Below are 26,753 nucleotides of genomic sequence, written 5' to 3' on the forward strand. Positions count from 1 at the left end.
GAGTATGAGTGAATGGTGGTTGCCTGAGCACACACATCGCATTGGGCACTAGCATAAACATGATAAAAAAACGAAGCAAAGTAAGATGCACAGTTGAATCAGACGAATATTAAGCCGCGTCGCCAAAATCCCCCCGTCTATCTTCATTAATAGTGAATAGGGGTATCATTCCCGTCAGTCTCCTCCACGTCGTTTTGTGAGCCTCATGGGCGCGGGCGAGGCGTCAGCTTGAGGAGACAGCCATCCTTGGGGAACAGCGTGGCGATGATCTGGACCTTCTCGCTCTCGGGCGTCAAGACGTGCTCGTAGTCCATCAGGATGCTCGCAAGCGCAAGAACGAGGCCCATGTTCATCGTCGCGTACTCGATGCCGATACATCTGTGCGGGCCGCTGCCGAAGACGAGGTAGTTCCGGGGGTTGGCGTTGGCAGAGCTGTCCGCGTCCAGCCAGCGCTCAGGGATGAGCTCTTCGGACTTGGGGTAGATCGATTCGTCGTGCAGGGAGTTGTAGAACGTAGGGATGACCATGCTGCCATTAGGAACGGTGTAGTCATTCGAGATCGGGAAGGCCTTCGTCGTCTTGTAAGGGACCTGCGAAGATCATCAGCAAAATTAGCCATAGTGCCACGAGACAACTGACCATGGTCACAGGGGGCTTCATCCGCATGCTCTCCTTGACAAAGGCCATGAGGTAAGGCATCTCGTCGATCATCTCAAGGGTCATAGGCTTGTCGACGTCTCCGCCACGGACACGGTACTGCTCCTCACGAAGCTTGGCGAGGATCTCGGGGCTGTCAGCGAGGTGCTGGAAGCCGTAGATCAAACCGCTGCTCATGGCATCCTGGGAAGCAAACAAGAACGAGAGCACGACCATGGCCATCTCCTTGTTGCTAAAGTCTTTGCGGCCCTTGTACGTCGGCTGCTCCATCACACGGACCCACTCCTCGAGCATGCATTCGGGCTCACCGCCCTCAGCCATAGCAGCCTTGGCCTTGGCGGCGGCGGTCTCGAGCCAGCGCATGGCGACCTTGCGCGCCTGGATAGCATTGTAGATCTTGGTACCGGGCAATGCGAAGGGGAAGTTGACAAGCTCGAGAGCCTTGGTGATGTGCCAGTACTTGTCGGCGATCTCGCGAGCGCCCTCCTGGGGAACATGCCGGCCGCAGAAGACGCGGAGGGACGTCTCCATGTTCAGATTGCGGGCAGTCATCATGATAGGCTTCGGCGAGGGATCACGTGCAGCATCGGCAAGCCATTCAGTAATGTGCTCACGAGTGATCGAGTCCATGATGTTGATGTAAGTCCTGTTGACGCCAAGTCAGGACTATGCACCAGTAAATGATGTAAGCTGGCAACTTACGCAAGGGCCTTACGCGTGAAAAGCGTGTTGAGGACCTTGCGGTAGTCGACGTGCTCTTTGCCAGTGAGGAATACCCTGATAAAATATTACTGATAAACAACAGATATACGACGCGTCAAAAAAGCAACTCACCAGTTCTCAGCCATAAGAACCTTCTTCGCCGAATAGACGAGGCAAGGCTCAGCGTGGTTTGGCGAATTGAGGATTTTCCGCGAGTGTTCGTTCGTCGATGCCATGACGATGAAACTAAATTTTGAGCGACAAATGTTCAGATATTGGATCAGCACTGAGAAACGGATGAGTACGAACATATTGAACACGCTGATAGCGCTCAGCGCCCCTTGGGCCCACTGGGCCATGTAGCCCTCCATGGTAGGATTAACCGAATCGGCAAACTTGCCAATAAGCGGGATAGTCCATGACGAGCCAGGGAGGTGTTTCTTCTTGTACCTGTATACGGACTGCTCGAGGACGAGAAGCGAGCCGATAATGGCAGCAGCGGTCCAGTACCAGGGGGTGTTGGCCAGAGACACGTTCGCGTTCTCAAACAGGGAACGAATGGGGATGTCGGCAAGAGCCTCGCGGGTGAAGGAAGGAAGGGGCGCGGAGGCGGTGAGGTGCTTGAGGTAGGAAGCCATAGCTAGTCGACGTATGCGACGACGAGCGAGCTATGAACTGGGGAAGAGACGGAACGAGCGTTGGACTGGGGTGATAGCAACACAAGCGAAAATGCTCAGAAATTAATGGCACTAAAAAGTGTCAGCGCGCATTCTGATTGGCCGGTCAAAAATCAGTCGATGATTTGGCCATGGGAAAAGTCTTAATAGTCCGACCCTCCCGACGGGATCAGCAACTCCAAGCTGACATGCGTTGACATCCCAAGCACGTCTTGTCAGCTTCACGATCTAATTGACTCACCTGCTCTTACTATACTTGCGAGTGGCCGCACTGTTTCTTCGCAGTCTCGTGAGTGTCCTCTCCGGGGGGTAAACATTCTTCAAGTCAATAAGTATATGCATGGACAGTCCAAAGTTGGCGTCCAAGCGAAGATCTTCTCTTCATCAACCTGTAGTTGAGCCCTGCCCATGGGAAGCAGCTGACCTCGAGTCGTTTGGCCTAACAACCAGCTAGTGAACCCGCTCCGTTGACAGACCGAACGAACTTTTGCATCAGGACGGCGGAAAAGTGAAGAGTACGCATCATGGAGGTGAGTGGAAGGATGTTTCTTCGACATAGCCCCCCCTTTAATTGATTGGTCCCCTCTTTGAGAGCCCATTCTGGTCCACTGCGCAGTTGCAAGGCGCATGCGATGAGCCGTAAGGGCGATAAGAATGGGGCAAATACCATCCATGTACTTCCCGATCACGTGCGATGACATAGTTGCCCTGCTCCTTCATGGACGACGTCATATTCGACGAGGGCAAGGTATATAAACCAAACTCGCTCTATCTTCACCAACACCTTCGACCTTCAATTCAGCCCAAAATTTTCACAATGTACCGCTCTATCGCTTCCACTTCCACCATCCGCGCCGCCGTCGCATCGCGCTCGCTACACACAACCCCTGTCGCGGCCAAGTCCGTCACCGAGAAAGTCAGCGAGGTGGCCGACAAGGTGCGTTCACGCTCACGTTTAGATCCCTGCCGGCGGTCGTATACTGACCTTCGCTGCAGGTTAACAAGAAGGTTGGGAAGGGCTTTGCATCAGCCATTGAGACTGGGGAGAAAGCCACTGAGAAAACCAAAGAGACTGTTGGTAAGTGTAGCGACATGTTCTCTAATTTGTTTGACCTCATCTTTCACCACAGTACCCAAAGCTGAGGCAGCTAAACAAAAAGCCAACCAGGCCACCGCTGATGTACGGGGCGCCAAAGAGGACGTCAAGAAAGATCTCAAGGACTAAATATTACACCACGGACACTCATAACGAGCTTGCAATTGTACCATAGTTAATTAGCAGGTTTCTTAATCCGATCATGTAACTCTCCCTTGTGATCAGCGGTTCGACAGTTTATACACGCTACCAAACATTATCAATCATTGTCAACGTCAGACCTCCATGTGAAGATGAGAGAGGCTCGCGGGAGCAACATAGCATTGTTAAGTCCGTTCATGAAGATCGTTTAGGATTGTCTGGTATCCTATTTGCCTTGCTTCCGTTCGGAAGTCTCCGGCTGGTTGAATGCAAAAACTCACAACTGATGTACTGTACACTCGAACGTCTCCGCCGTACGCTTCGTGCGGGCCGCATTGCGATGAGTGCCTGCTTCCGAGACCGACCTCGTTGTACTACCACGTTTGCACCAGAAGAGTACCTGATCTAGATATTTAACGGTACATGTTTTCCCCAACTCCGTCTGCTGTCACAGAGACGAAAGGCGAACGTTCTCCAATCACATCGTCCGCATATCTCATCGAGAAGATCGAGGTCCATCGTTTTACCCCATAGACAACGAGAGATGCCGAGTCTGAGCGGCCAGATAGGATGATATCACCGCCGCTCGCCATACAGGGCGGATACATACGGTCTGGACAGCATGAATGTCGGAGGTGTAGGGCGGTAAAACCAATCCGACCGAGAATAGATTCGAGGGCGTTCCGCCGGCAAACACCCGTGCTTGCCGACCTGCCAGTGCACAGTCTCGCCCTGGTCTGCAGGCTGCCCGGCTCGTTTAGGGCCAGGGGCATGTGGCTAGACTTTGAAGTCCGGTTGATGGTTCAGGTAGACTCCCGGCTCAGTAGCTAGTGATTATCCGGGCAAGCAAGAGGGCGGCCATCGCGTGTTCAACGCCCCAGAGACAAGGTTGGAGATCAGGAGAGGCTTCGGCGTCGAGCGGGCAAGGATGCTGCATGTCCGTGAGGTCCCTGAATCGATTGTTTGAATGGTCGGAGTACTCCAGAGACAGCGGCCGGTTGAAATGCATTCTGGATGGAGGCCAGGTCCGTGTCTATATCCCACCATTTAAGGTATTCACGAAGGTTCAGACATACAATTCATGAGAGTCGCGGGCTTTGCGCTGAGATATCGAAAGGCAAAAGAAGACGGCACAGAAGGCACGCATGGGAAATATTCCTAGTCCTGGACGTCAGCGTATCAATCATCTGAAAAGAACATTTCCCGGTCGAGAACACCTAGTCGGCTATTCATAGAGGTCCGCAAAGCCACTTGTGGAGAGAGACGCAGCAGTGGCAGGAATGACCAGAGCGGGCCGCGACGAAGACACGTTAAAAGTGGTAATGTACACGGATGTTCGGACGTCCTCCACGTCAAATGTTTTTGTCGGAGTCGCCCACTCACCGCCAAGACAAAGAGGCCGCCGCCGTTGAGAGTGATGACATACTCAAATGCACACGGTCGAATCGTTCGACCCCACACGAGACATGGTGACCGCGATGATTGACCAGACATGAGAACAGGGACGTGCACCTTGTTGCGCCCCCCGCGGACAACGAACGGATGTCCTCGACCTTTTGACAACGGAGTTGAACCTATAAATACATTGTTGGTTTCCCAAGGTCGGCGGAGAGTTTTGGCCAATCTTAACTTCGGATGAGATGACTTGAAGTGGCCAAACCCTGGCCATAAGCATCTGAGACGGCCTTAACGGTACTCACCTGTCGTCGTGGCGGAAGGTGAAGCTAGCCTGTATCTAGCATACGTGCCATTGATCTGGCTCGAATCTTAATCTGAGGGTGGTTGAAATGTGCTCCAGACGTCCGGCAGCGGAGTTGGCTTGTAGAGAGGACCGATAATTCCCGAAGGCTAAGTGCAAAGATAAATCGGGCTCCGGCGTGTCCTGAACGTATGCAGCGCTTTTATGCATACACAGATGATCGCGCAAAATCAATCTAAAAAGGAATACGTACGTTAATGATCATGATACATTGGAACAGGCGCTGTTACACATCGCCTTAGTCTCCGCAAGCAACCCGCCATCAGATAGTTCAATGCGGGGTTGAGTGCAAACATCGCCGCCGGAGCTTGTGCGTCGAACTGTGCAAAAATAACATTGTATGCTTGGACAATTACAAACCCAGCGGGTCATAGTGTTGGGATTCCACGGTGCGAATGATTCACTGAGTATTTGAAACGTTGGAGTGTGCGCGGGGAATCAAACCTAGTGAGAACTATCAGATTATGCCTGGAAAGGGCTGGCTGGCGGTTCTTTCTCAAACTCAGCGTAGCATGACGCTTACCAAGTACCATTGCGTCGGATTCCTGGTAGAGTTCTACCGCGTTCCTGCTTCGCTTCATGCCGCGACCGCTTAGTTACAGAACCTAATTCAGGCAGTAGAGGCACCATTTGGACGTCACTTCGGGCCCCAAGATCACCCCGGAAAGTGCGGTAAGCACGACACATGAGCGGAGGCAAACTCACCTAAACCATAAAAAGATGTAATCTGTTCCAGTATAAAGGTAGGGTGGGGGAACTGAGGTCAATCATTCTACTGCTCCCCTCTCACCTGCTTGTGACTTGCTTCGTCAAACATTGCACCAACCTTTGCACCATCTACATACAAACCCCTATAATGTCGCCGTCACCTTGGAAAAGATTATCCATCGCCAGCACCAAGGTAAGCTTAGCGTGCACTCAAGGCTTTGGACCTCTATTGAGGACCACTCTATCATCAGAGCTCGCGAAGCTCGTCTTCTTCAAATCGAAGCTCCCTTCTCGTGAACGAACATCCGGCACCGACGGACATCACTTTTGTGCTAGTGCGTCAGACCTTCTTATGATCAAGCATCGTTGGCTAACTGGTGGGTTGCCTTGAAGCCAATATCACACATAGAATCTACAACGTCGAGTGTGCCTGAAACAAGCAGCTCATCTACATACGACGGCTTCGTGAGTTCATGCCTTTACTTTTCCGAGGTAACGTTCCCTTACCTCAGATGTTCTCAACCAGGCGGAAATGCTCGACGACGACAACATGTCGTGGGGAAAGCGGCCCTCCAGATCAGGACGCAAGTCCAGATCAGGACGCAAGTAAACGCTTTCCTGATACTTTTCCATCGTAATTGGGTTTAGTGACCGAGTATACTCGTATAATTCTTGGACTCGTACCATGTATGATACCGCGGCATGTGATCACATAACTTATACCCCGATTATCGGCATCAATGCAACATTTTTGCCTTGCCCCTTACACGTTTAAACATCCGAGCCGCCTGTTCTTGACGCCATAGCTTTGAGACCTACGTCGGTGCGGAAGAAGCGGAAGGCCTTTGGTAGGCATACTTAATCCTCCTCAGGGACAGGGACAACCTCCCGGTCCGAGGGTGTATATATATCAAATAAAACATCGAGGGATCATCCGCACTTCCGTGTCCAAGTACCACGATCATACTAGACTGTGTTGCGTCGTATTCGGGTAGCCTGAGAGTGTGGTGTTTAAAGCGCCGAGCGAGCATTGCCAGAAGGTAGTGAACACGTCTTGTTGCACAGCGAAGCGGCGATGCGTAAAGGGCGTTGGATTGAAGCATTGAAACCCGGTTCACGACAAGAAGACATGCGATTGAGTGACAGATGGTGAACGAACAGCTGAGGTTTCAAATGCTTCACTGCACCGCGATGGATTCGTAAGTTTCTAGTTCATCGAGAGGAATCGTTCGACTAGGTCCTAAAAGTAGCCTGACAGGATTGAAGTAGATCCCAAGCAAGATTGATTGCAGGGGCAAGACCTAGGCCGCCGAGTACTATCATTGACATCGAGGCATTGGTTTTGAGCAATGAGCACGACCGCACTGCGACATCTCATAAGGTTAGATTGTGGGGGAATCACCTGAACATAGCAAGTGCGGCTATAACATTGCTTGACGTAGCCCAAAATATCTGGCCGCCGGCGCATACATACAACCTCTGAGGATCAAGGATTATGAAGCTACCGCGGAAATTCGCTGTCGGTCCGCAGCATCAGTGAATAGTGAAATCCGCCAGCAAGTGACCTGTATCATCATTTAGTTTGTGCAAATGTGGTCAATACTCACGTCGGACATCCACGAAACCGGTGGTACGTGCCGAGGACAAGATTTGAGCATCTATTTTGGCGGCCACTGCATTGAACAGGCTGTACAGGCGCGGGCGTATCCGTCGTGAGTTCCGTCGTATGGATGCGATGTGAAAGACTTGCGATGTCCAAGAGAAACTTCACAAAAGCATGGAAAGACAAGACAAGAGTGATCTGCCCTGATCTGCAAAGGTAGTGACTGAGCGAGCATTTCAAGCTCCGCGCGCCGGGCTGCTCTCAGTGTCGAGGGAAATTTCGACGGGTGTGCTCCACGTCTCTTTCGCTATCCACGAACACCGGACATAAGACCTCGATAATCTGTGGGTGCACGCGTGCTTCGCTCCATCTGATCCCAATGTCCCTTCCTCCGGTGCTGTATCATTACTTCGAACACGCTCTGCCGTATGCGCGAACACTCGCACTTCAGGAGAAGCTTTACCAGATACAACTCGCGAGTCGTCGAACAGGTTCTCACTCTGACATCCTTCTTCTTCTTCAGCATCGGCCAGTTTATACCGCCGGCCGTCGGCAAACAGAAGATGAAGTCAGCGACGAACGTTCCCGCCTCACTACTATCGGTGCTGACTTTGTCACCACGGGCCGTGGAGGTCAACTCACCTATCACGGTCCGGGCCAACTCGTCGGATATCCTCTGCTCGATCTAGCGCGTACAAAACCGCCCCTTGGGATCAGGGACTACATCTGCAAAATTCAACGAACCATACAGCTTCACCTCAGGAGCGCGCATGGAATACAACACGTCCCTTCAGACAACACTGGCGTGTTCTTGAGCCCCACTGCAAAAATCGCGAGCATTGGCGTGCAAGTTCGACACCGCTTGACAACGCACGGATTCGCACTCAACGTCACCCCAGAACCTCGAGCGTGGTTTGATGAAACCGTGGCTTGCGGATTGGCGGACGTTCGAGCAGCATGTATTGCAGATGCAGCTGGGAAGAATGTGACTGTGCCGGACGTGGTGCCTGACATTGTCGAAGTCTTCGGCCGTACCTTTGATCGAGATATGGAGAAGCTTCGCCTTCAGTCAGCGGGGGAGATAGGGGAAGCCATCGCGGGTTTAGAAGAAGAGGCTAGGGCAGCTGGAGACTGCCTGCCAAAGCCTCTTCTCTGATCTACAGATTTCATGTACGCAAATACTCTGGTGCCTTTCTTCATGAGCCTTGTTTGACGTCTCTTCATCATACCAGTATAATTTATACCCTGCACATGGCTATCTTTCTGCAGTCACTAATTATTCCCTCGGACGGCGATGCTCTCTGGCCGTGAGTCTTCGTCACGAGCATAGCACATGATTGCTTCTCAGGCAGTCATACCCTGCCCTTGAGTGGACTCACAGCAAGAGATGGCGCAAAGAATGACTGCGGAATCATCATGCCAGGCCGTACCGCGGATCATTTTAGCGGGATAATACTGGTACTTGATCTCATACATTACCAAGAATAACTTATAGTCCATCTTATGGGAGTCCAATCTTAGCCTAGGAAGCATTCCTCTTGGTCGATGATTCAATCAAATCCTCGCGTTAGAAATCTTCCGTATGCCCGATGCGGGCGAGGCGCGAGGCACGCTATCATATCCCCGAGCTCGAGCATGCCAGGACGATAAAGGCCAGGGGAATTGCCTGTATTTCCGGCCGGCCCGCTAGATAGCGCATAGTGCGACGCAGGTATTTGGGAGGTGCTCTTGGGCGGCCCGGAAAGATTGCTATGTATGCAAGGCACCAGCACAACAGATGCCAATGAACTCGTCCTTTGAGATCGTCCCATTGTCGGCTCCTAGTGTTTGCGAAGCGGATACAGCAGAAAACTTCGGATGTGTGAATGGTGGTAAGCGGTCTATGATGAGTATGCGCTCGTTCACCAGAATTTTCCCGAGATTCTACAACAATGTGGCAACCCACCGATCGAAGCGCTGTTAAGCATACTGTCGTAGTAGGAGTTGCTCTTAATGTAGTTGATGCTGTTCCGACGGTGTTCCGCAAACAAATCCCCAAAATCTCCTTGGAATACTGTTTACACTTGGTGTTGGCGTTGCAGTTGTCCCATACAATACCCATCGATTCAGCTGCCACTACTAGCATGCATATGACAAGTGTTACTAAGACAACCCTCGGTAAGCACTTAGTGAGTAATGGTGCACTGAACGTTGAATGAAATTGGATGGGGAGCCAATAAACGCGTTCGAATTTGTTTGCTTACGCTTCGCGTACGTACGTATTTGGTCTCATCTCTGCCTAGTTTGATCTCGCGCATCCATCGAGGCGTCCACAATGGCATCATCGATGACTTGAAACTCCCCTCTTCATTCAGCAAGGGCGCTTGTCAGGCAAGAATATAAAGTTGAGTGCGCGACCTCGTCTGTTCACCCAGCCCATCATCGGCACGATCACCTTCACAAACGCAGCGAGCGGAATACGAGCATAACTCTACAATGCGTGTCCTCATCCTCGGTGCCACTGGTGGCATAGGCCTCCTCCTTATCGAACGTGCCCTGGCAGCCTCCCACACTGTAGTTGTGTACGCGCGCTCTCCCCAGAAATTACCCGAACACTACTCGAATAATCCCAACGTCGTGATACGCAAAGGCGAGCTCACAGACGAAGCCACACTCACCCAAGCTCTCGATGGCGTTGACGCCGTCCTTTCCGCGCTTGGGCCTTCCGTCTCTCGTGGGCCCCTGCACCCCAGCGGCGAGCCTTTAGCGCACGCCTACGCGCTCCTTATCCGTGTCATGAAGCAGCAAGGGGTTCGCCGCTTGATTGCTCTCGGAACTCCTAGCATCACAGATCCCGCGGACAAGTTTAGCTTGAAGATGTCGGCCATCGTCACGGGTGTCGCGACGTTCGCGCGGACCGCATACAAGGACGTTGTGGCGATTGGGAAAACAATCAGGGAAGATGGCGGTAGCGACCTCGCCTGGACGATTGGGCGTGTACCGATACTTACGAGTTCTCAAAGCGAGGAGTATATAATTGGTTACGTCGGGGATGGTAAGACGGGCATATATCTGAGTAGGGATGCGTTTGCTACATTCGTCTTGGACGAACTAGAACGCCATGAATGGGTTCACAAGGCACCGCTTATTTCTTCTGCTTAACTCGTTTTCGAGCAGTACACTGACCCGAGTATACCTTCCATACTAGACATGTCTGCATGTAAGCATGAGATACTGTAATAACGATTCTGTAATATATTCTATGTCTAAGCCAATGTAGCATGTTTGAGTAGATCCTCCCACTTGAACTCCTCGGGCTTCTCATGGAAAGCTTGCAGCAGCTGACCAGCTTCACCCTCTTGGTGCCCTGTCTTTGCCTCGCCCCAGAGATAGAACTTCTGCAGGCCCATAGCGAGCAGTTGTGCGTCCCCCTGACTCAGCATGAACCTTTCAGAGGGATCTCCGCCAGGGGGTCTGGCGGCCGTCGCAGCAGACGGTGTGATTTCGCCCCGCAGGAGCACCAACCCGTGGCTCTTCGCCAAGTCAGGATAAAACGTGAGGACGAGGTACGGCGTTGCAAATGATGCGCGGAGCTTGTACTCCTGCAGCGGGGTAAAGAGCACGGTCGTGGCTGGTGGAAGGCTGTGATCGGCGGACGATGGTGTGGCGTCGAAAAGGTCGGTTTCCTTGGCCTTGGGCGCCGGAGGAGGCGCATGGAAGTCCCACTGGAGGTAATAGAACTCGTAAGACAGTTCGTCTTTTGTCTTGGCAGAATCGTCCTGGGAAGGTGGCTCTTGAGGTGGAACGAGCCGAGGAACAGGTATGACGAAGTTGGGGTAACGTTTGGCAATGCGCATCAAGGTTTCGTACTGGCTGACGGGAAGCGTCGCACACATGAAGCCGCGACCAGTACCCCCGCTGCGCGAAGCATGATAGGCTGTCCAAAGGGCAGATATTTGCTCCGACGTATGGGGAGTGAAAAGAAGTTTAGAAGTGTTGAAGATGGACTCTAATGGCTATTCCACGAGGGAAATACGAATTAGCGATGACACAAACTGAGGACAATTTGGGTACCTGCCTTGACAGGTGAGCTGTCCTGACGTTGACTGGTCGCAGGAGGGGGAGCGTAAGGTGCTGAGCTAGTTTTCTTGCCGTTGGTCGCCGAGTTGATGGTATTCGTATGACCAGGGGCGACTTCTTTGGCTGGCGGAGGTGTAGTTACTTGGGCAGCTTTGCGCTCGGCTTCAGCAGCCTCCTTCACTCTCTTCTTGAGTTCAGAGACGCTAAGACCTTGCCTTTAGTTTGTTATAGCGTGAGGCACGTGAAAAGCAACCTGTTAGACACTGTCATCGCGACCTAGCAAGGATTGGCGAAAAGCCAGCTCTCACTCTTGTGCTCGCTGCTGCAACTTGTCGGCATATCTGTTCTCGAGTGACCAAGCGTTGGGGGTGCTAGAGAAAGTGCGCCGACAAGGGCGAACTGCAGTCCACGCGCGCTGTCTGGCAAACATCTTCGGACGAGATGGAACTGAACGGCCGAAGGAAAGACGTAGCAACCGAAAAAGAGTCAAGTGCCAAGGTGACGCGTGGTCGCGTGCCATGAATCAAATTTTATCTCCGCGGCACCTGTAGATGGAAGTTGTTTCACCGAGGTGGCCATCGGGCTGAGATAGTGCTAAGATCCGTTCGACTAATACCCTGTTGTATGGCGTGCTGAAAGAAAATTGCTATTTTCCATGAAGACCAGTGGGACGTTCATCAAAGAAACGAAAAGATCACCAAGGTGCAGCAGAGCACGGTAGGTACTTGTAACCTCGCTGCATCACTGCGGACAATGATAATACGCCAGATGCTGACTAATCCTTGAAGGTTCTGTTATCAGCCAATGAGAACCCGAGTGTTTATCTTGTCAACTGCACCTGAGAATTTATGTCAAGTGTCTCCCGCCGAGCAAGTATGAGGGGGATAGAGGTGAGGAGTTTTTGCAGCCTCCCAGAAATCAGAGGAGCGCCTTTCGAGGGGATTTAGTTAACGTCGTCATCGATCTCCAATTCTGCCCCAGTCTTAAGCCAGCTTCCTCTCGAACCATGGTCCTTCAAAGAGCAAGAACCATCCTGGAAGCCACCATGTCCGCCAAAAGTACGTACTGCCTCCATGCACCGTCAAAATGTCCAGGTGCCGCGATAAGCCTGGTGCTGATACTGCCTATCTCTTGATGCAGGGGATTCCACACAGTGCGTCTGAGGATCTCACCCATGTTATCTATATGCACTCACTAGCCAATGGCACTCGTAGGTTCGACCGAGGCGACCTCTCGTTCATTATTGTGGCAGGCGCCATGGTATCCTTCATGATCCCAGGTCTTGGTGTGTCTTCTAGGATTCCACTTCTTATCGGTTCTCAAAAGTTAATGCCGCCTCCTTTGTTGTCCTAAGCCTTCCTCTACTCTGGTCTATCTAGGCGAAAGTCCGCCCTTTCCCTCATCTGGATTGTCTCGGCCAGCAACGCCATCTGCATCTTCCAATGGTACTTCTGGGGCTACTCGCTCGCCTTTTCGCCTACCGCAACCAGTGGATTTATTGGAAACCTGGATAATTTCGGATTGATCAATGTCCTGGACCAACCATCCCCAGGTTCCCCCTTGATCCCATCTCTACTCTATAGCTTCTATCAAATGGAGTTTGCATGTGTGACGGTAGCAATCTTGGTTGGTGGAATTGCCGAACGTGGCAGGGTTCTCCCCGCAGCCGTCTTCACCTTCTTCTGGCTGACTCTGGTGTACTGTCCTCTTGCTTGTTGGGCATGGAACTCCGGTGGTTGGGGCTTTACCTGGGGCGTTCTAGACTACGCAGGTACGATATCTTCGTACTTGAACTTACCTCATTTATTAATCCATTCTGTAGGGGGAGGTCCTGTTGAGATTGGCAGTGGTGTCGGAGGACTCGCCTACGCATGGGTTCTCGGACGTAGACATGAAAAGGAGCTCCTCAATTTCAGACCTCACAATGTTTCCATGGTCAATCTAGGCACCTTCATTCTGTGGTTTGGTTGGTTGGGGTTCAACGCCGGTAGCTCTTTTGGCGCCAACCTTCGTGCTGTCATGGCTGCTTGGAACTCTATGCTAGCCGCTGCGTTTGGAGGTATCGTCTGGTGCTTGTTGGATTACCGGCTGGAACGCAAGTATAGTATGGTTGGCTTCTGTTCCGGGACGATCGCTGGTTTAGTTGCAGCCACCCCTGCCTCCGGATACATTCCCCCATGGGCTGCCATTGTCATGGGTATTGTCACTGGCGCTGTTTGTAACTACGCCACCAAGTGTATGTGATTCCCTCTCTGTCCCGACGTGAAGTTGACCCGTGGTTTTTAGTAAAGTTCCTTTTCCGCATCGATGATGCTCTGGATCTTTTCGCTGAGCACGCCGTCGGTGGGATTATTGGCCTTCTCATGAACGGTCTCTTTGGCTCGCATACGATTACCGCTCTTGATGGTGTAAACACGAGCGTTCTAGGTGGTTGGATAGACCACAACTGGAAGCAGCTCTACATTCAGTTTGCCTACGTTTGTGCAGCGTGCAGCTACACCTTCGTCGTGACGGCCATCATCGCCAAGATAATCGATATGATCCCCGGCTTGCACCTGCGCACTCCTCCAGAGGGCGAGTCCCTCGGCATTGACGAAGTAGAGGTGAGATATTTCAGATTTTATTGTGGCGGCTTTTTCTAAGTAAACAACGCTTCCCAGATCGGAGAATTTGCGAACGATTACATCGAAGTTCGCAGAGATTACAAGGACTGGACGCCCCCGTCCCAAGACCGCTTCAGCACTCCGAGCTCGGAGCCTGCCTCAGACTCGACCGTGGCCGCTGGCGACCGCCATGGCCAACCCGATCAAGCCTACAAGGATCGACATGCTCTCAGACCGGAGTCCAACGGTCTCGATACCATCAGCGAGAAACCCAGCGAAAACCACGAAGGTCATGTAGCTGTGGAGGAGCTCTCATGAAACTGATTGGAAACACCACGCATTTTGGAGTATGGGGGATGCATTTAATATGGGTTATTTCATTTCATTTCTTTACCACTGCTACCTCCTACATGTGATCTTGATCTTTCAAACTAATTATATCCTTACATTTTGACTCTTGACTGGAGTAAAACTGTTCATTTATCCTCGACTAGACTGTGGGTCATTTAGTAGACCCATTTATTACATATCCCAATGTCTTGTAAGATAGGAGCAAATGATATAGATATGACCACTTCAATTAACAATCCCAACCAAGCACGAAGCCCTCCGATGTAGCGTTCGAAGCCGGAACTTCATCCTCGGAGCTGCCAAGAAGCGAACCGCAAATGCCTGACTCAAATTCTTCATGTAGAAGCAAGTCAACGACGTTGCGGGAGGAGATGGTCTCAGTCTCCATGGTCGAGATAAACCTGTCAGTACTTTAGCGTCAGCGTGTGTACCTGTGAGGTTTCTAGTGAAGTACTGACGGCTCAAACGAGTTGACGTAGTAAAACCCTTGGTCAAGCTTTACGGGAGGGAAAGAGGCGGCGGGAGGAAGCTTGGGGTAGGCATCCCACTTGAACAATCGTCAGCAACGTTTTCCTTCGTTCTCTTCTTTGAACACTGACCTCCTTGCGATACACCCATCCAACTTGCCCGAAGACCGTCTTCAACCACTCATCCGACATGTGATCTTTGGAGAAGATCTTCACAGCCCACTCTGGCTGAACCTCAGCGCTTTCGGTCGCCTCAACTTCAGGTACCTGCTCTTCCTCGGCACCATGCTCGGCGTCGTCAGCTTGTGTGACCTCTTCTACACGTTCGCTGGCTTCCCCTGGGACCGCGGTCTTGTGAATCGGACCGTGGTAGGATAGCGAGTTGAACTCGGGCTCAAAGCCGCCTGCACGAACGCCATCGTAAGTGGTCAGAATTGTGGTGGGCACTGCAGCATCAGCAGGGAGCCCAAAGTACTGAGGGTTCGGGTGGGGCGAAGTTGTGGAGAGGAGGGTTACGTGTAGGTGTACATATGGCTGGGCAGGGATCGTCTCGGCCAACTCGTCCGGGATAGAGATCCCGGACTGGTGGAATGGAGCAGCAAGGATGATGCCACGGTAAACCTGGGAGCCAGCGGTGGAGTGCACGGCCCATAGAGGTGAATCAGGGTGCTTGCGAGCGATCTCTTTTACCTAGAATATTGAGGGTTAGACATGGCATATGAAATAAGTACGTAATAATGCACCTCGGTGTTCAGATGAACAGTAGCGCCTGAGTGCTTGAGGAAGTGCTCGAAGATCTTGAAATTACCGGCCTCGACGCCCGAAGCTCCAGACGCAGCCATTGAGCAAAGACCTTCTAATGCATGAATTTCGTCGACATCCTACAATGCATTGTGAACATAATTCGAATTTCACAGAGCTTGAAACTGACCTGTCCGTAGTTGACGCGTGTAGCGGCCTCCACGAGTTCCGTAGCAAACTGAGAAGAAACGCCCAGAGACTGAAGATATTCAAAAGTAGTGGAGTTGGTAAGTTGGCTCCATTCGTATTTCTCTGATAGTGTCGCAACATTATCCCATCTCGGAGACTCCGTGGTATACAAGCCAACAAATTGCTTGATCATATCCTGGACACTTTGGTGCAGTCAGCCTCCTGCGGGTGCAACCTAGCATGCAACTCACAGGGACCTCGTCTTGTTCGGAGACGCGTAGCCGTATCTCCACAGAAGTTTGAGAGTTGCCCACCAGCTCTTGTACCATGCTCCACTCTCCATCTATTCAAAAGTCAGCAACGGCATATGAAGACGCGTCCGAACAGTACGCACCGTGATGATGAACTTCTCTCCATCCCAAATGGCTGTGTCAGAGTTGTCGTCCTCGAATTTGGTCAGAGTAAGGTTGAACTCCTTGGACGCCCTCATCAGGTTCTTATTTGCCTCGACGAATATGGAAGCGCCGAGTTCGACGGGAGCATAGTCGGTGTCATTGTACGGGTACACGACGGTGCTGCCTGCGGGGTGTGATGTATCTAGTTTATGTCCAGGAGACACTGGGACATGGACTCACGGCCGCCAATGTACGAAGAACGTTCGTATACGTCGATTTCCACGTCTACCCCAAATCTTTCCTTAGCCTTGGCTATCCAGAACGCGGCAGAACTGCCTCCAGCGCCGGCGCCAATGATGGCAATCCTAGGCGTGCCCTCGAGGTCCTCAGTGATGACCTGTTTGGTGGTGAAGAATGGGACCTTAAAAGGGAGTTGGAAGGCGAGCGCCGTTCCGAAGAAGAGCGTGTACACCAGCAGCACGCGCATTCTGAGTGACAAAAGGTGGTCGAGTAGGCGCGTCTCTTCAAAGCGTCGAATTCACTAGCGCAACCCTTGGCGCGGGAAGCGGAGCGTCACAAGATCGCTTAGTCAGCAAGCGCTCAACTCGGATAATAGCGATTGGCCCGCGGCTTTTTTCTTTCTCAAAAGTATCCCTCACCACCGCTGGTCCTTGTGGCCCGCAACTCTCTGTCCCCGTCCGGCTTTGGGTAACAGGTGGAGCAGGAAGATGGACGACCGAGTCCAATTAAGCCGGAGCGTTTCTCAGACCTCGTCAACTGCATACATTGTAGGATGAGATATGCTTGACTATGCGACTCAAACACATCTTTGCTCCTGCAATCCAACATGTTTCCTCCCTTAATAGTTACCTGGGCCTGGTACTTGGATTTTAAAACTGTTCGTTTCTGCAGTGCATATTGGTTGGTATCGATTTGTTATTGTTACTTCATCGCTTCGCTACACGCCACTGCGTCTTTAATATTATACACTGCAACTGGGTATGCTACAGATACGATTGTCACAAGGACATCACAGATGAATCAGTTATAAAGATCGATATTGATCGGGGGGTATCAATAAATACTATCGTGTCATGAAACAACTAATCGAGCAAAGCAAACATATAGTTGCAGTTTGTCCAAGAGGTGTTTTGATTATGTGGCCCGTAATTTGCCAGGTCTTTAAGCTTTAAGCTTCGTCAATTATTGGTAGTTGTTTGACTAAGCTGGACGGTATTGTTGAGGATACTGATAATGGCCTTCTGGGTAAAGGGGGTATTCATCTCCATACGTCGTGAGCTTGTAATCACTCTCGAGGGGCAAAATCATGCCAGCTACAGAGTAGACAATGATGGCGACATATTCTGTCACCATGCCCATGATGACGTAGATGTGCCAATTGCCATTGAACATGTTGAACTGGGACAAAGAGTTTGTTGTTGTAGACGTGGTGGTGGAAGTGCCTGAGATGCCGAACGAGCTGGATGAGAAGGTCGAGAGTATGCTATACAACGTTCGAACGCCGATGAAGGGGAGTGCAATAGTGATGGCAACAAGCAACTGCGAGGGCAAAGTCAGCGAAGCTCTTGCGCTCGACCCATTTTTTGCTTACAGTGCGACGATGCTTCATCAGGGATCCGACTTGGCACCATAAGAAGAGGGCAATTGCAGCCAAGATGATGAACATTAGACCGAAAACAAGGACACCAATGCGTCGGAAGAGATTCGCGTGGCTTTGAGAATCGGAGCTGGAGCTGGTTGCGTCTGAGATACCAATGATGGTGAGGACGAGGGCAGCCAAGCCCACAAGATGGATTAGCCTGAAAACCCTAGCGTTCTTTGAGCGTCCATCAGGTCCTTGGGTTCTACAAAAGATATCAGGTGGTGGAGTTCGAAGAGAATCAAGGGTATTCACACTGTCTGCAAGAGACCTAGAGTACACATCAGAAGCGGAGAAACCCCTGATGCCTCGCAGGCGTAGCCAGCAATGTACAGATTTATGTTAGGAGGTGTGATCTCCTCGGCGGCTACCAATAGTGCACCACCAACCACTCGAACTAGATACTCAATCAACGTCAACACCAGGATGCCTTAAGCACTGATCTAAACTCACTGATGGAAAAGATCAAAAGAAGAACCCAACCCGCATTCCTTCCAAAACCATGTTTCTTGGAAATGTAGAAAGAAATGAAGAGGAATGGGAGGTAAGCCACAGCGGTGATGAGGGCGAGAATGCCCTGCGTGTTGAGCTTCGACATGACGGGGGAGAGAGTATGGGCGATATGAACAGGCGTCGAAGCTGCTATGGGGTTTTTATGGACATCTGACTAGCCGCTCAATGGCAGTGATTCACGCGACAGGACCACACAAAATCCGAAATAGCACAAAAGCTGTGGCGCCTACATAACTGAAACCTACATGCCGGAAGCACGTACCGTGTGATAGCTGTGCAGCGAACTGTCCGATAGCGATGAGTATATAGCTGCGGATTCTGCGGATTACGTTCGACGTTCATCGGCCATATGCATAAATGCCCACCGCAGCCTGGGGAGATGTGTACAGTGTTCTCGAGTCTAGCAAAGCAGCGTTGTCGGTAAAATATCAACGTCAAGAACATCGTGTTCGAGCACATGATTGCATGACGCTTCCCGAGATAAATGCCGAACAACAAGGACGCGGCACTGCCACCACGCTTTCCGGCGCCGACATGATTTTTCGGCTGTTACATTTGGGGGTGTCATAGCCTGGACGATGCGGCTACCTCGGAGAGTGTCATGGTCGTCGGACGAGCTGGAACTGCTTTGCTCTTGGATATACGACGATGAATCCAATCCAGTCAATAGAAAGCTTGCGATAGACAGGGTGAGTTCTTTGCAAAGATGTGCTCCTTACTCTCAAGGTTTGCCCGCGCTAGTTATCAGCGTGGCGTACCATTACTCCTCTACCCCATGCTCTGGAATCAACGCTCTCCTTGCTTGCGGTCCGCGCAGCTGATGAGGCGAATTCAAATCCATCTACTCTATCAATTAGACAAAGTTATGCATCTGCAGTTATTCGCATGGTCAACGGCTTCGTCGATCCGTTGCAGGCTGGCGCCTTTGCTAGGTCGATAGCCTCAATCGCCACGCAATTAGGTCTGCCGCTATGGCTGGTTGAGCTACGTCATGCAGCTACGCACGAAGATATACCTAGCTTAGAGTTGCTCAGGGAAGCTTGTCGTCAGGTATTTCCCTTGCAATCTGATGTTGCAGTGTTCATGCTTATGAATTCATGTTCAGACCCTAGGCTGGCTATTTCACAATTTCTTCATGCCTGAGATTCACCCTTCGACCGCCGCAGCGAGCACAATACCTCAGATTCGTCCCGTCGCGCCGATCTTGAAGCAATACAAGTCGTTGCGCAAAGCCATGCTTCAGGATGCCACCCTCCGTTCGCAAATGAAAGGAGATATGGAATCAACCTACAGAAGCTTTGGGAGATGGTACTCCGAAGCCATGTTAGTCGCTAACGCTGTTATCAACGGTTCATCATTGGACTACTCTGCCAACGGTGATGACGAGGACAGAAAAGAGCGTTGGGTGTTAGATGTCTTGTGCGACGAGCTTCTGGTGAAAGGTCGATTGCCGTCAACCAAGGAGTACGTGCTATCATAGTTTTATGTTCAAATTAGCTTACGGCCTGCAGACAGACCAACAGCATTTCCAAAACTAGGCACCTCAACAAGGCTACCATTGCTCTGTGGTCACCTTTGCTACTCTACGTGCAATCCCTACACCCAAAGTTCTTCCTATCCCTCAGCTTGAGATGTCTTTCGTATCTTTCTGGGTATGAAGACATCGCCGATCCTCAAGATACTGTTCAGGAATCTGAACAGTATTTTCAAGCTTCAGATCGGTCGCTAGCTCGGTGGATTCTTTGGCTAGTCGCCACCTCTGAGAACGACAAGCTTGAGGGTCATCTCGATCTTCGAAGAGAGCTAGTCGCGGCTCTACTATTGACTCTAGCGCCTGCCCATAAGGAGGGTCTTCAGAAAATGAGTTTGTGAGCGCGTCTCTTGATTTAATTGACGAAGGAACTTACTTCAGCAGATTGCAAGAGTTACTGCAACTCGTCACTTTAGATCAAGAGGACGTGTCGGATTTGTGTAATTTTGTACTTGGTGCTAAAGTGCCCACGCAAGCTTTGGTAGGTCTCTAGACTGTAGTTGAGTATTTAAGCCACTGATATTTTGTTAGCAATGGAACGATGGGACCCTTAGGAGCATGGACCACCGGCTGCAAGCACTTCTGGCGTCCGAGACATCCTCCGGTGTGGAAGAATCAATGGATGAGTCGCTCCCGTTACCCACGGAAAGTCATGGACTCGTATCAGGATGGGCCGCCCTTAGTGACGGCAGCACATGGACGCCTAGTCCCATCGGTGTATACTCAGTCGTGTAGTTATATTGTAAGGAATTAACAAACATATAAATATTCAAGCCCAGTTCAGCTTTCAAGTCGTTCTTACGTTCGTCTCTCACAGCCACGGAGTTGGTAGCGTGAAAGTTCTGTCACTGAGCGTGGTGCCTTGTTTGCCATGTGGCATTGTGTCATGATCCTTGCCAACAACGTTGAACCTTCGCATCTAAGATGGCATGGCTGTCCAACCCCTATGCAAAATGGTGCTAAAGTAAGAAGGGGCTCCGCCCGCCGGCCGGGCACGGAGGCGTGGTATGAAGTGACGCTGGTCTGCTGCCTTCTGCTGCGCTCCTCAGCCATCTTATAACAAGCTATACCAGCCTGTCGTCACTCTGTAATCGTGGACTGGGATCCGACGCGTCTTCAAGTCGTTCTTAGCTTCCTACGGTAAGTCGTCTCATGCTATGCCGTTTCGGATGAAACAAGCTATATCTGACAGTACATCACAAGATGAAGTTCAGTACACCATTTCCTCAGACGTTGCCTAAGGAATGCGACAAGGCGGCCAAGATGTGTGAGTTGCTTCTTGAACTAGTTCCAATTGTATTGCTTGACATCTTCATTCTTACTAGTCATGTCCTTCGTGGACGGCAAGAATAATGGATTGGATGGTGTACGACCACATGGTTTCCTGCAACTAACTTCCTAATCTCACGATATAAGGGTTAGGTTATTCCTCGTTCCGTGCTCGAGAATGCGAAGGGCTTCGCGGTCTTTACTATTTTGAAGGCCGGCTTCGTTTTCTCAGCCAGAGCAGGGACTGGTATTGTCATCGCGAAGCTCGGTGATGGATGTGAGTCTGCCATAGATGTTGCGCTGCCATGGGTTCCTGGCGCTCATAGAACCCCATAGCTTGGTCTGCACCCAGTGCAATAGGCGTCGCAGGTCTTGGAGTAGGCGGGCAATTGGGGGCAGAGTTGACCGAGTTCTTGGTTGTATTAAATTCAGCGTCGGTGCGTAACTTGTTTGTGCCTATATCTTCCGATTATGTATGAATGAACTGTACGCTTTCCAGGCAGTGGTCAGTCATTTGTCCGCATATTTCGAGAGATGATAATGAACAGATGATACAGAAGCAATTCATGTCGGCCGGCAATCTAACTCTAGGAGGAAATCTCAGCGTTGCTGTTGGTCCGTTAGGCCGCAATGGAGAAGCCAGCGGTTCGGTGAATATGAAGGGCAATGTTGCTGCCACGTAGGTAGTCATCAGCAATTGTCTACTCCTTCTCATTACTCATTTGAAACAGGTATAGTTACTCGAAGACGAAGGGGCTGTTCGGCGGTGTTTCTGTTGAGGGCTCCGTCATCATGGAGCGGCAAGACGCCAATGCCATCGCATACGGCTCTGATGTGACAGCGAAGAACCTCCTCAGCGGGATGGTAGAGGCACCCCAGTGGGCCATGGCTCTAGTGAACACCATTGAGTCGTGCACTGGAATGCCAGGGCGCCGCTCGTGGATAGACGATCGCGTAGATCAGCCCACGGGATACCATTTCGGGGCGGTTTCAAGTCCTTCTGGCGAAAGACCTGGGTTACTGAAGAAGAAGAAAGGCGTTGATTTCCCCCCGCCTTCGTGGGGGAAAAGGAAAGATGTTGGCTCATACTTCGACACGGACACAGATACTCTCAACACTGGATCGCAATCGAGCTTACCACAGCCCACTCAATCTGCCTTCAAGACACGATTTGACTCTGACTTCGCCCCCGTATCACCAACGAGTTCTGCCCGTCATCGGCCAAATCTGAGTGTACCTCAAGCTCAGGTGTCTGAAGACCCCTACAACCCTGCTTCACCATTCAACTCACTACCATCATTCAGCGCTGCCCATGCCAGCTTGTCACCCAAAACATTGGCCCACTCCCGAGCTTTCAGTGTGCCACACATGTATCAGCAGAATAGCTCCACTACATCCTCTCTCAACCCATTTGATGTGGAAAGTTTAGATGGCTCAAGCCAAAGTAGACCGAGTCAGATTCGCTCCATCAGCCAAGGAGTGTCTCGGTTAACAACGAAGCCTGAGCTATCCGAGCCACTACTGCCTGGGGAAGGCGTGGGTCGAGCAATAGCCCTACATGACTTCAAAGCGGTAGAGGTACGCCAATGAGCCACAATTCCACACGTATTCGCTGACAAGTTACTAGTCTGGAGACCTGTCTTTCAATAAGGGTGATGTTATCATAATTACTCGGAAGAGTGCTAGCACGAATGACTGGTGGGTAACATTGTTTATGAGTCGCTTTGTCAAACTGAAAGAAACATCCTTTGCTACAGGTGGGATGGAAAAGTTAATGGTCGGAAAGGCATTTTCCCTGCTAATTTTGTTGAAGTGGTTTGAAATCACGGTAGTGCCTGCAGCCTTGGGAGGGACGGAAGCTGGGATGTAAGTGCATGTAATGTAATGATGCTATAGACATATGGGCCGTCATGTTTTTGTATACCGCAGTATCTTGGATCCAATATTGACTGTCAGTATTTCAGCTCTTAAGACCTCAGATCTCAGACTTTGATCAGGTCCCTGTTAACGTTCAATTGCTGTCCGAAAACACTTGAAAGGGTTTTGCAAAACGTTAACGTTCTGATATTCGCTCACGTGGTCATCACAGCGGAGATGAAAGTAGCAACGCGTGCGTTCCACGCGTCGAACATTATATGACGCGAACCGTCTTGCGGGCCATGCAACATATGCCGCGTGCGCCAAAGACGAAGTTTTACGCTGTGCGAGTTGGTCGCGAGGGAGCTAAGATATACAGTAGCTGGCCTGAGGTATGCAGGTCTCTCTATACTGTCTCTGAAAGCTTACCAACCTGGTTATTCCCTAGTGCGATAAAAACGTACGTACGAGCCATGAACCCATATTTTACAAACGTTTAAGGCCGTATAAACAGGTTTCAAGATACCCGAGCGCCGTCCACAAGAGCTTTCCGTCCCGAGAAGATGCCGAACGATGGATAGAACCCTATCTTCAGAGTACGCCAAACTTCTTGTCTATGCATACTATGTCTCAAACTGCTTGCGCATCTTCAGATGTCACGGTCACCCAGCTCCCCGCGCAGGATGGATTAGTCCGAGTAGAGCCAGCCTCTCCACTACGAATGGCTGGCCCTCCTCCATCAGCCATTGTCAATTCACGGGATCATACTGAGGACTTCGTTCCCCTCCCTTCGTTCGAAACCGAACAAGATTTTATACCTCTTCCTCCCGACGATGAAGTACATGCCATCCCTGAAATCAGTCCTGTGGAACTTTCCGAGGAGCAACGTCATGTCTTGAATATGGTGGAAAGGGGCGAGAACGTATTCTTCACGGGCTCTGCAGGTAGGTGTGAAACGAACCCAATACGCACCCGCTCATTAACGACAAACTTAACTGACAGGGACGGGCAAATCTGTACTTTTGCGAGCGATAATTAACAAGCTTCAAGAACGCGGAGACGATACCGTTGCAATCACGGCATCAACAGGCATAGCTGCCGTAAACATTGGTGGTTCCACACTTCACTCATGGGCAAGTATCGGGTTGGGTGAAGAAACCGCAAAAAGACTTGCGGAAAAGATATCCTTCCAGAAGTCTGACAGCGCGCGGGAACGTTGGAACAGGGTGGAAACGTTAATCATTGATGAAAGTAAACCCTCACGATTGCCCATAGGATTCAGGTTTTGACCATCGCTTCCTCTAGTCTCAATGATCGATGGTGCTTTATTCGATAAGCTGGTGCGTGACCCAATTCTGCACAACAACGTTGCATATGTGAACCTTCCCACTTGAAGGAGTACATTGCTCGTGCTGTGAGACGGCGCGACTCGCCGTTTGGAGGTATACAGGTGAAAAAAGACGTCTCATGACGTTCATCATGTACGGGCCATTTAACCACCACGCAGCTAGTCCTTTCAGGCGATTTCTGTCAGCTACCGCCAGTCCCGCAAAAGCAGTCCGGCAGACCCATCATGGTTTCGGACGTAGTTTTCGCATTTGAAGCATCAACTTGGAGCAAATGCGTGACTAATCTCGTCACACTGACGCAGGTTTTTCGTCAGAAGGATCAGAGTAAGTCGGCCATTCTTTCAAAAAGACGCTTTCTGATACTTCCATGTAGAATTCGTCGACATTCTCAACGCAATGAGATTTGGAAATCTTAATGATGATACCATACAGACATTTTATCGCCTGTCCCGTGAAGTTATTCATGATGATGGCGTAGGCCCCACACAACTGTACGACTTCTGAACTATCCCCTCTACCTTTGCTCACTATAGCACAGTTATCCGTTGCGATATCAGGTAGATGAAGCAAACAAACGAAAACTTGAGGGTCTTCTTGGACTACCTGAGCTCTACAAAGCATCAGATACCCCAGGATATGATGCAGATGGGAAGCGCGTCACACAGGAGAGGATGAAAACTCTGCTAAACAGACTTGTTGCATCACAATCAATACATCTGAAGGTAAGCCGCTCTTGTTTTAGTTCACATGGTAGGCTGAGGAGTTCGGGCAGGTCGGGGCACAAGTCATGCTCATTAAGGTGCGATAAAGATAAGACAAGTACAGTGCTCTCGATACTTATCCTGTTCATCTAGAATATAGAACAGGGTCGCCTTGTCAATGGCTCGGTAGGCCGTGTTGAGGCTTTCCTTTGTGTTGCAGAGGCTAAGGCAAGGAGGCGCACGAGCCTCTCCGAGTCAGCTGACGAGGATTGGGCGAAGCATAATCCCATGAAGTGGCCATTAGTCCGCTTCACCTGCGGGCGCGAGCTTCTTTGTACGCCAGAGGAATTCACTGTTAACAATCCGGACGGTGGTACGGAAGCCACACGAAGACAGGTCCCCTTGATTCTCGCATGGGCCCTCAGCATCCACAAGTCACAAGGACAGACTTTGGAGAGGGTCAAAGTTGACTTGGGAAGTATTTTTGAGAAGGGACAAGGTTTGTCGACAACTCGTCGCGAACTAACCGACCACCGCTAAATATCATATCCATAGCATATGTAGCGCTTTCCCGCGCTACTAACATGGAAACTCTACAGGTGATGAACTTCCGTCCAGAGAAGTAAGACATTGTGATCCATTCATATTTATGTGTCCTGACATTGGGCTTCAGGGTCATGGCTCATCCCAGGGTATTGGCATGGCATGAGGAACTAGCAAGTCGAGGTAGTATGGTTATCGCAGGCAGTACCTAAATATTAATGTAAGATTTTCCAAAAATCGTTTCGGAGATTGTGGTCCATTGTTCCCGTCAGTTCCAACCCTTTTATCAGAACCATAACGACGTTCTCAAGTATTCAAACAAGTGATTATTCTTGCTTGAAGGTCACCCTGACATACTACTTAGTTAACCAGCAGGACCAGTGAAGAAAACATTTCTACCGGTTTTTACGAGTTCTAGAACATGTTCTTGTTCCGAAGAGAGGGTGACCTTAGGGGCAGGCAAAGCAGTTGCCTGTGCGTTTTCACCGGATTCTGCCACCTCGGGTGCCGACTGAGTGTGTCGGGCAGCGAGGTGGCTGACCGCAGGCCTTGGATCCCGGGCTCGTGCAACATTGCGGATTTCTTGCTTGAAACCGTCACTCGGAATCTTGCGGTAGGGTTCTCCACTTGATGGCGCCGCGCAAGTGTGACAGCAAGGAGCGGTAGTACTTTTTCTGCGATGCTGGCCTATGTCTGCGGCATTTTAGTTGGTACGCATTCATCACAAGCGCTCCAACCGACAGTTCGTTCGATGGCTGATAAGTAGTGCACTTCTTCTGCCACGGGTACTAACAGACCTCACTCACACTTACCATAGCTCGACCTCCACTGTTCCAACCACCTTTGTGCCGCCCTGAGAGTAGAGAAACCCTTTCCACTTGCCCCTGAGTATTGGTGAGTCTGCCAGTAGTAATCTAAGTTAGCGTTCAGTAGTCTTAGTTAATAAATGGAAAGAGGCTACTGCGGCGTGATACTACCCCAATCATCAAAGCCAGAGCAAGCAACATGTTGTAAAGGGGTGGTTGCGAAGAAATCCGAAGGCAACCCAGTGAACCGCGAGTTGTACATATTATAAGTGTCGAGTCAAATGCAGTGTCAAATAATATTAATTCGAGAACTCACTTCTGCTTGACTGTCATAGACAATAGGCCCTTCTCGTCCAACCTTGACGGCGTAGTACTT

General features: G+C 50.7%; 10 protein-coding genes across 10 annotated transcripts; 5 read left to right on the plus strand and 5 right to left on the minus strand.

Moving 5' to 3' along the window:
- Positions 1–20: 20 nt before the first annotated feature.
- On the minus strand, positions 21–2,527 carry CONPUDRAFT_94730 (cytochrome P450 sterol C22-desaturase). The gene is made up of 5 exons (XM_007765007.1): positions 1,669–2,527; positions 1,492–1,605; positions 1,360–1,434; positions 640–1,303; positions 21–590 (listed from the first exon to the last, which is right to left on the minus strand). Exons 1-5 carry the CDS (start codon positions 1,995–1,997, stop codon positions 204–206), a joined length of 1,569 nt encoding a protein of 522 aa, XP_007763197.1. The 5' UTR covers positions 1,998–2,527; the 3' UTR covers positions 21–203.
- Positions 2,528–2,754: 227 nt separating this feature from the next.
- Positions 2,755–3,389, plus strand: CONPUDRAFT_161125 (uncharacterized protein; the record flags this gene model as incomplete). Its single annotated transcript, XM_007765008.1, has 4 exons — positions 2,755–2,784; positions 2,839–2,973; positions 3,033–3,114; positions 3,167–3,389. 4 exons carry the CDS (start codon positions 2,755–2,757, stop codon positions 3,259–3,261), a joined length of 342 nt encoding a protein of 113 aa, XP_007763198.1. The 3' UTR covers positions 3,262–3,389.
- A 4,260-nt stretch (positions 3,390–7,649) lies between these two features.
- CONPUDRAFT_161126 (lipoyltransferase) lies at positions 7,650–8,822 on the plus strand. Its single transcript, XM_007765009.1, has 2 exons — positions 7,650–8,513; positions 8,576–8,822. The coding sequence occupies exon 1, from the start codon at positions 7,723–7,725 to the stop codon at positions 8,497–8,499; it is 777 nt and encodes a 258-aa protein (XP_007763199.1). The 5' UTR covers positions 7,650–7,722; the 3' UTR covers positions 8,500–8,513; positions 8,576–8,822.
- Positions 8,823–9,695: 873 nt separating this feature from the next.
- Positions 9,696–11,832, minus strand: CONPUDRAFT_161128 (ATP11-domain-containing protein; the record flags this gene model as incomplete). Its single annotated transcript, XM_007765010.1, has 3 exons — positions 9,696–11,331; positions 11,397–11,617; positions 11,711–11,832. 3 exons carry the CDS (start codon positions 11,830–11,832, stop codon positions 10,589–10,591), a joined length of 1,086 nt encoding a protein of 361 aa, XP_007763200.1. The 3' UTR covers positions 9,696–10,588.
- A 615-nt stretch (positions 11,833–12,447) lies between these two features.
- On the plus strand, positions 12,448–14,323 carry CONPUDRAFT_148457 (ammonium transporter; the record flags this gene model as incomplete). The annotated part of the gene is made up of 7 exons (XM_007765011.1): positions 12,448–12,460; positions 12,543–12,555; positions 12,617–12,687; positions 12,757–13,173; positions 13,225–13,638; positions 13,689–14,005; positions 14,063–14,323. The coding sequence occupies 7 exons, from the start codon at positions 12,448–12,450 to the stop codon at positions 14,321–14,323; spliced, it is 1,506 nt and encodes a 501-aa protein (XP_007763201.1).
- A 262-nt stretch (positions 14,324–14,585) lies between these two features.
- On the minus strand, positions 14,586–16,635 carry CONPUDRAFT_68904 (FAD/NAD(P)-binding domain-containing protein; the record flags this gene model as incomplete). Its single annotated transcript, XM_007764494.1, has 8 exons — positions 14,586–14,757; positions 14,815–14,903; positions 14,956–15,513; positions 15,567–15,704; positions 15,755–15,956; positions 16,005–16,096; positions 16,148–16,332; positions 16,389–16,635. 8 exons carry the CDS (start codon positions 16,633–16,635, stop codon positions 14,586–14,588), a joined length of 1,683 nt encoding a protein of 560 aa, XP_007762684.1.
- Positions 16,636–17,099: 464 nt separating this feature from the next.
- Positions 17,100–18,556, minus strand: CONPUDRAFT_140954 (uncharacterized protein). The gene is made up of 4 exons (XM_007765013.1): positions 18,262–18,556; positions 18,064–18,205; positions 17,761–18,013; positions 17,100–17,708 (listed from the first exon to the last, which is right to left on the minus strand). Exons 1-4 carry the CDS (start codon positions 18,404–18,406, stop codon positions 17,370–17,372), a joined length of 879 nt encoding a protein of 292 aa, XP_007763203.1. The 5' UTR covers positions 18,407–18,556; the 3' UTR covers positions 17,100–17,369.
- A 343-nt stretch (positions 18,557–18,899) lies between these two features.
- On the plus strand, positions 18,900–20,193 carry CONPUDRAFT_45662 (Las1-domain-containing protein; the record flags this gene model as incomplete). Its single annotated transcript, XM_007764347.1, has 4 exons — positions 18,900–19,010; positions 19,063–19,371; positions 19,427–19,800; positions 19,845–20,193. 4 exons carry the CDS (start codon positions 18,900–18,902, stop codon positions 20,191–20,193), a joined length of 1,143 nt encoding a protein of 380 aa, XP_007762537.1.
- A 712-nt stretch (positions 20,194–20,905) lies between these two features.
- CONPUDRAFT_133810 (DUF500-domain-containing protein) lies at positions 20,906–23,083 on the plus strand. Its single transcript, XM_007765015.1, has 9 exons — positions 20,906–20,992; positions 21,056–21,119; positions 21,178–21,218; positions 21,275–21,398; positions 21,458–21,560; positions 21,675–21,800; positions 21,853–22,699; positions 22,749–22,819; positions 22,879–23,083. Exons 2-9 carry the CDS (start codon positions 21,056–21,058, stop codon positions 22,940–22,942), a joined length of 1,440 nt encoding a protein of 479 aa, XP_007763205.1. The 5' UTR covers positions 20,906–20,992; the 3' UTR covers positions 22,943–23,083.
- A 2,852-nt stretch (positions 23,084–25,935) lies between these two features.
- Positions 25,936–26,710, minus strand: CONPUDRAFT_68908 (uncharacterized protein; the record flags this gene model as incomplete). Its single annotated transcript, XM_007764495.1, has 3 exons — positions 25,936–26,197; positions 26,384–26,485; positions 26,694–26,710. 3 exons carry the CDS (start codon positions 26,708–26,710, stop codon positions 25,936–25,938), a joined length of 381 nt encoding a protein of 126 aa, XP_007762685.1.
- Positions 26,711–26,753: the final 43 nt, after the last annotated feature.

This window comes from Coniophora puteana, assembly GCF_000271625.1.
Source record: "Coniophora puteana RWD-64-598 SS2 unplaced genomic scaffold CONPUscaffold_1, whole genome shotgun sequence".
NCBI lineage: Eukaryota > Fungi > Basidiomycota > Agaricomycetes > Boletales > Coniophoraceae > Coniophora > Coniophora puteana.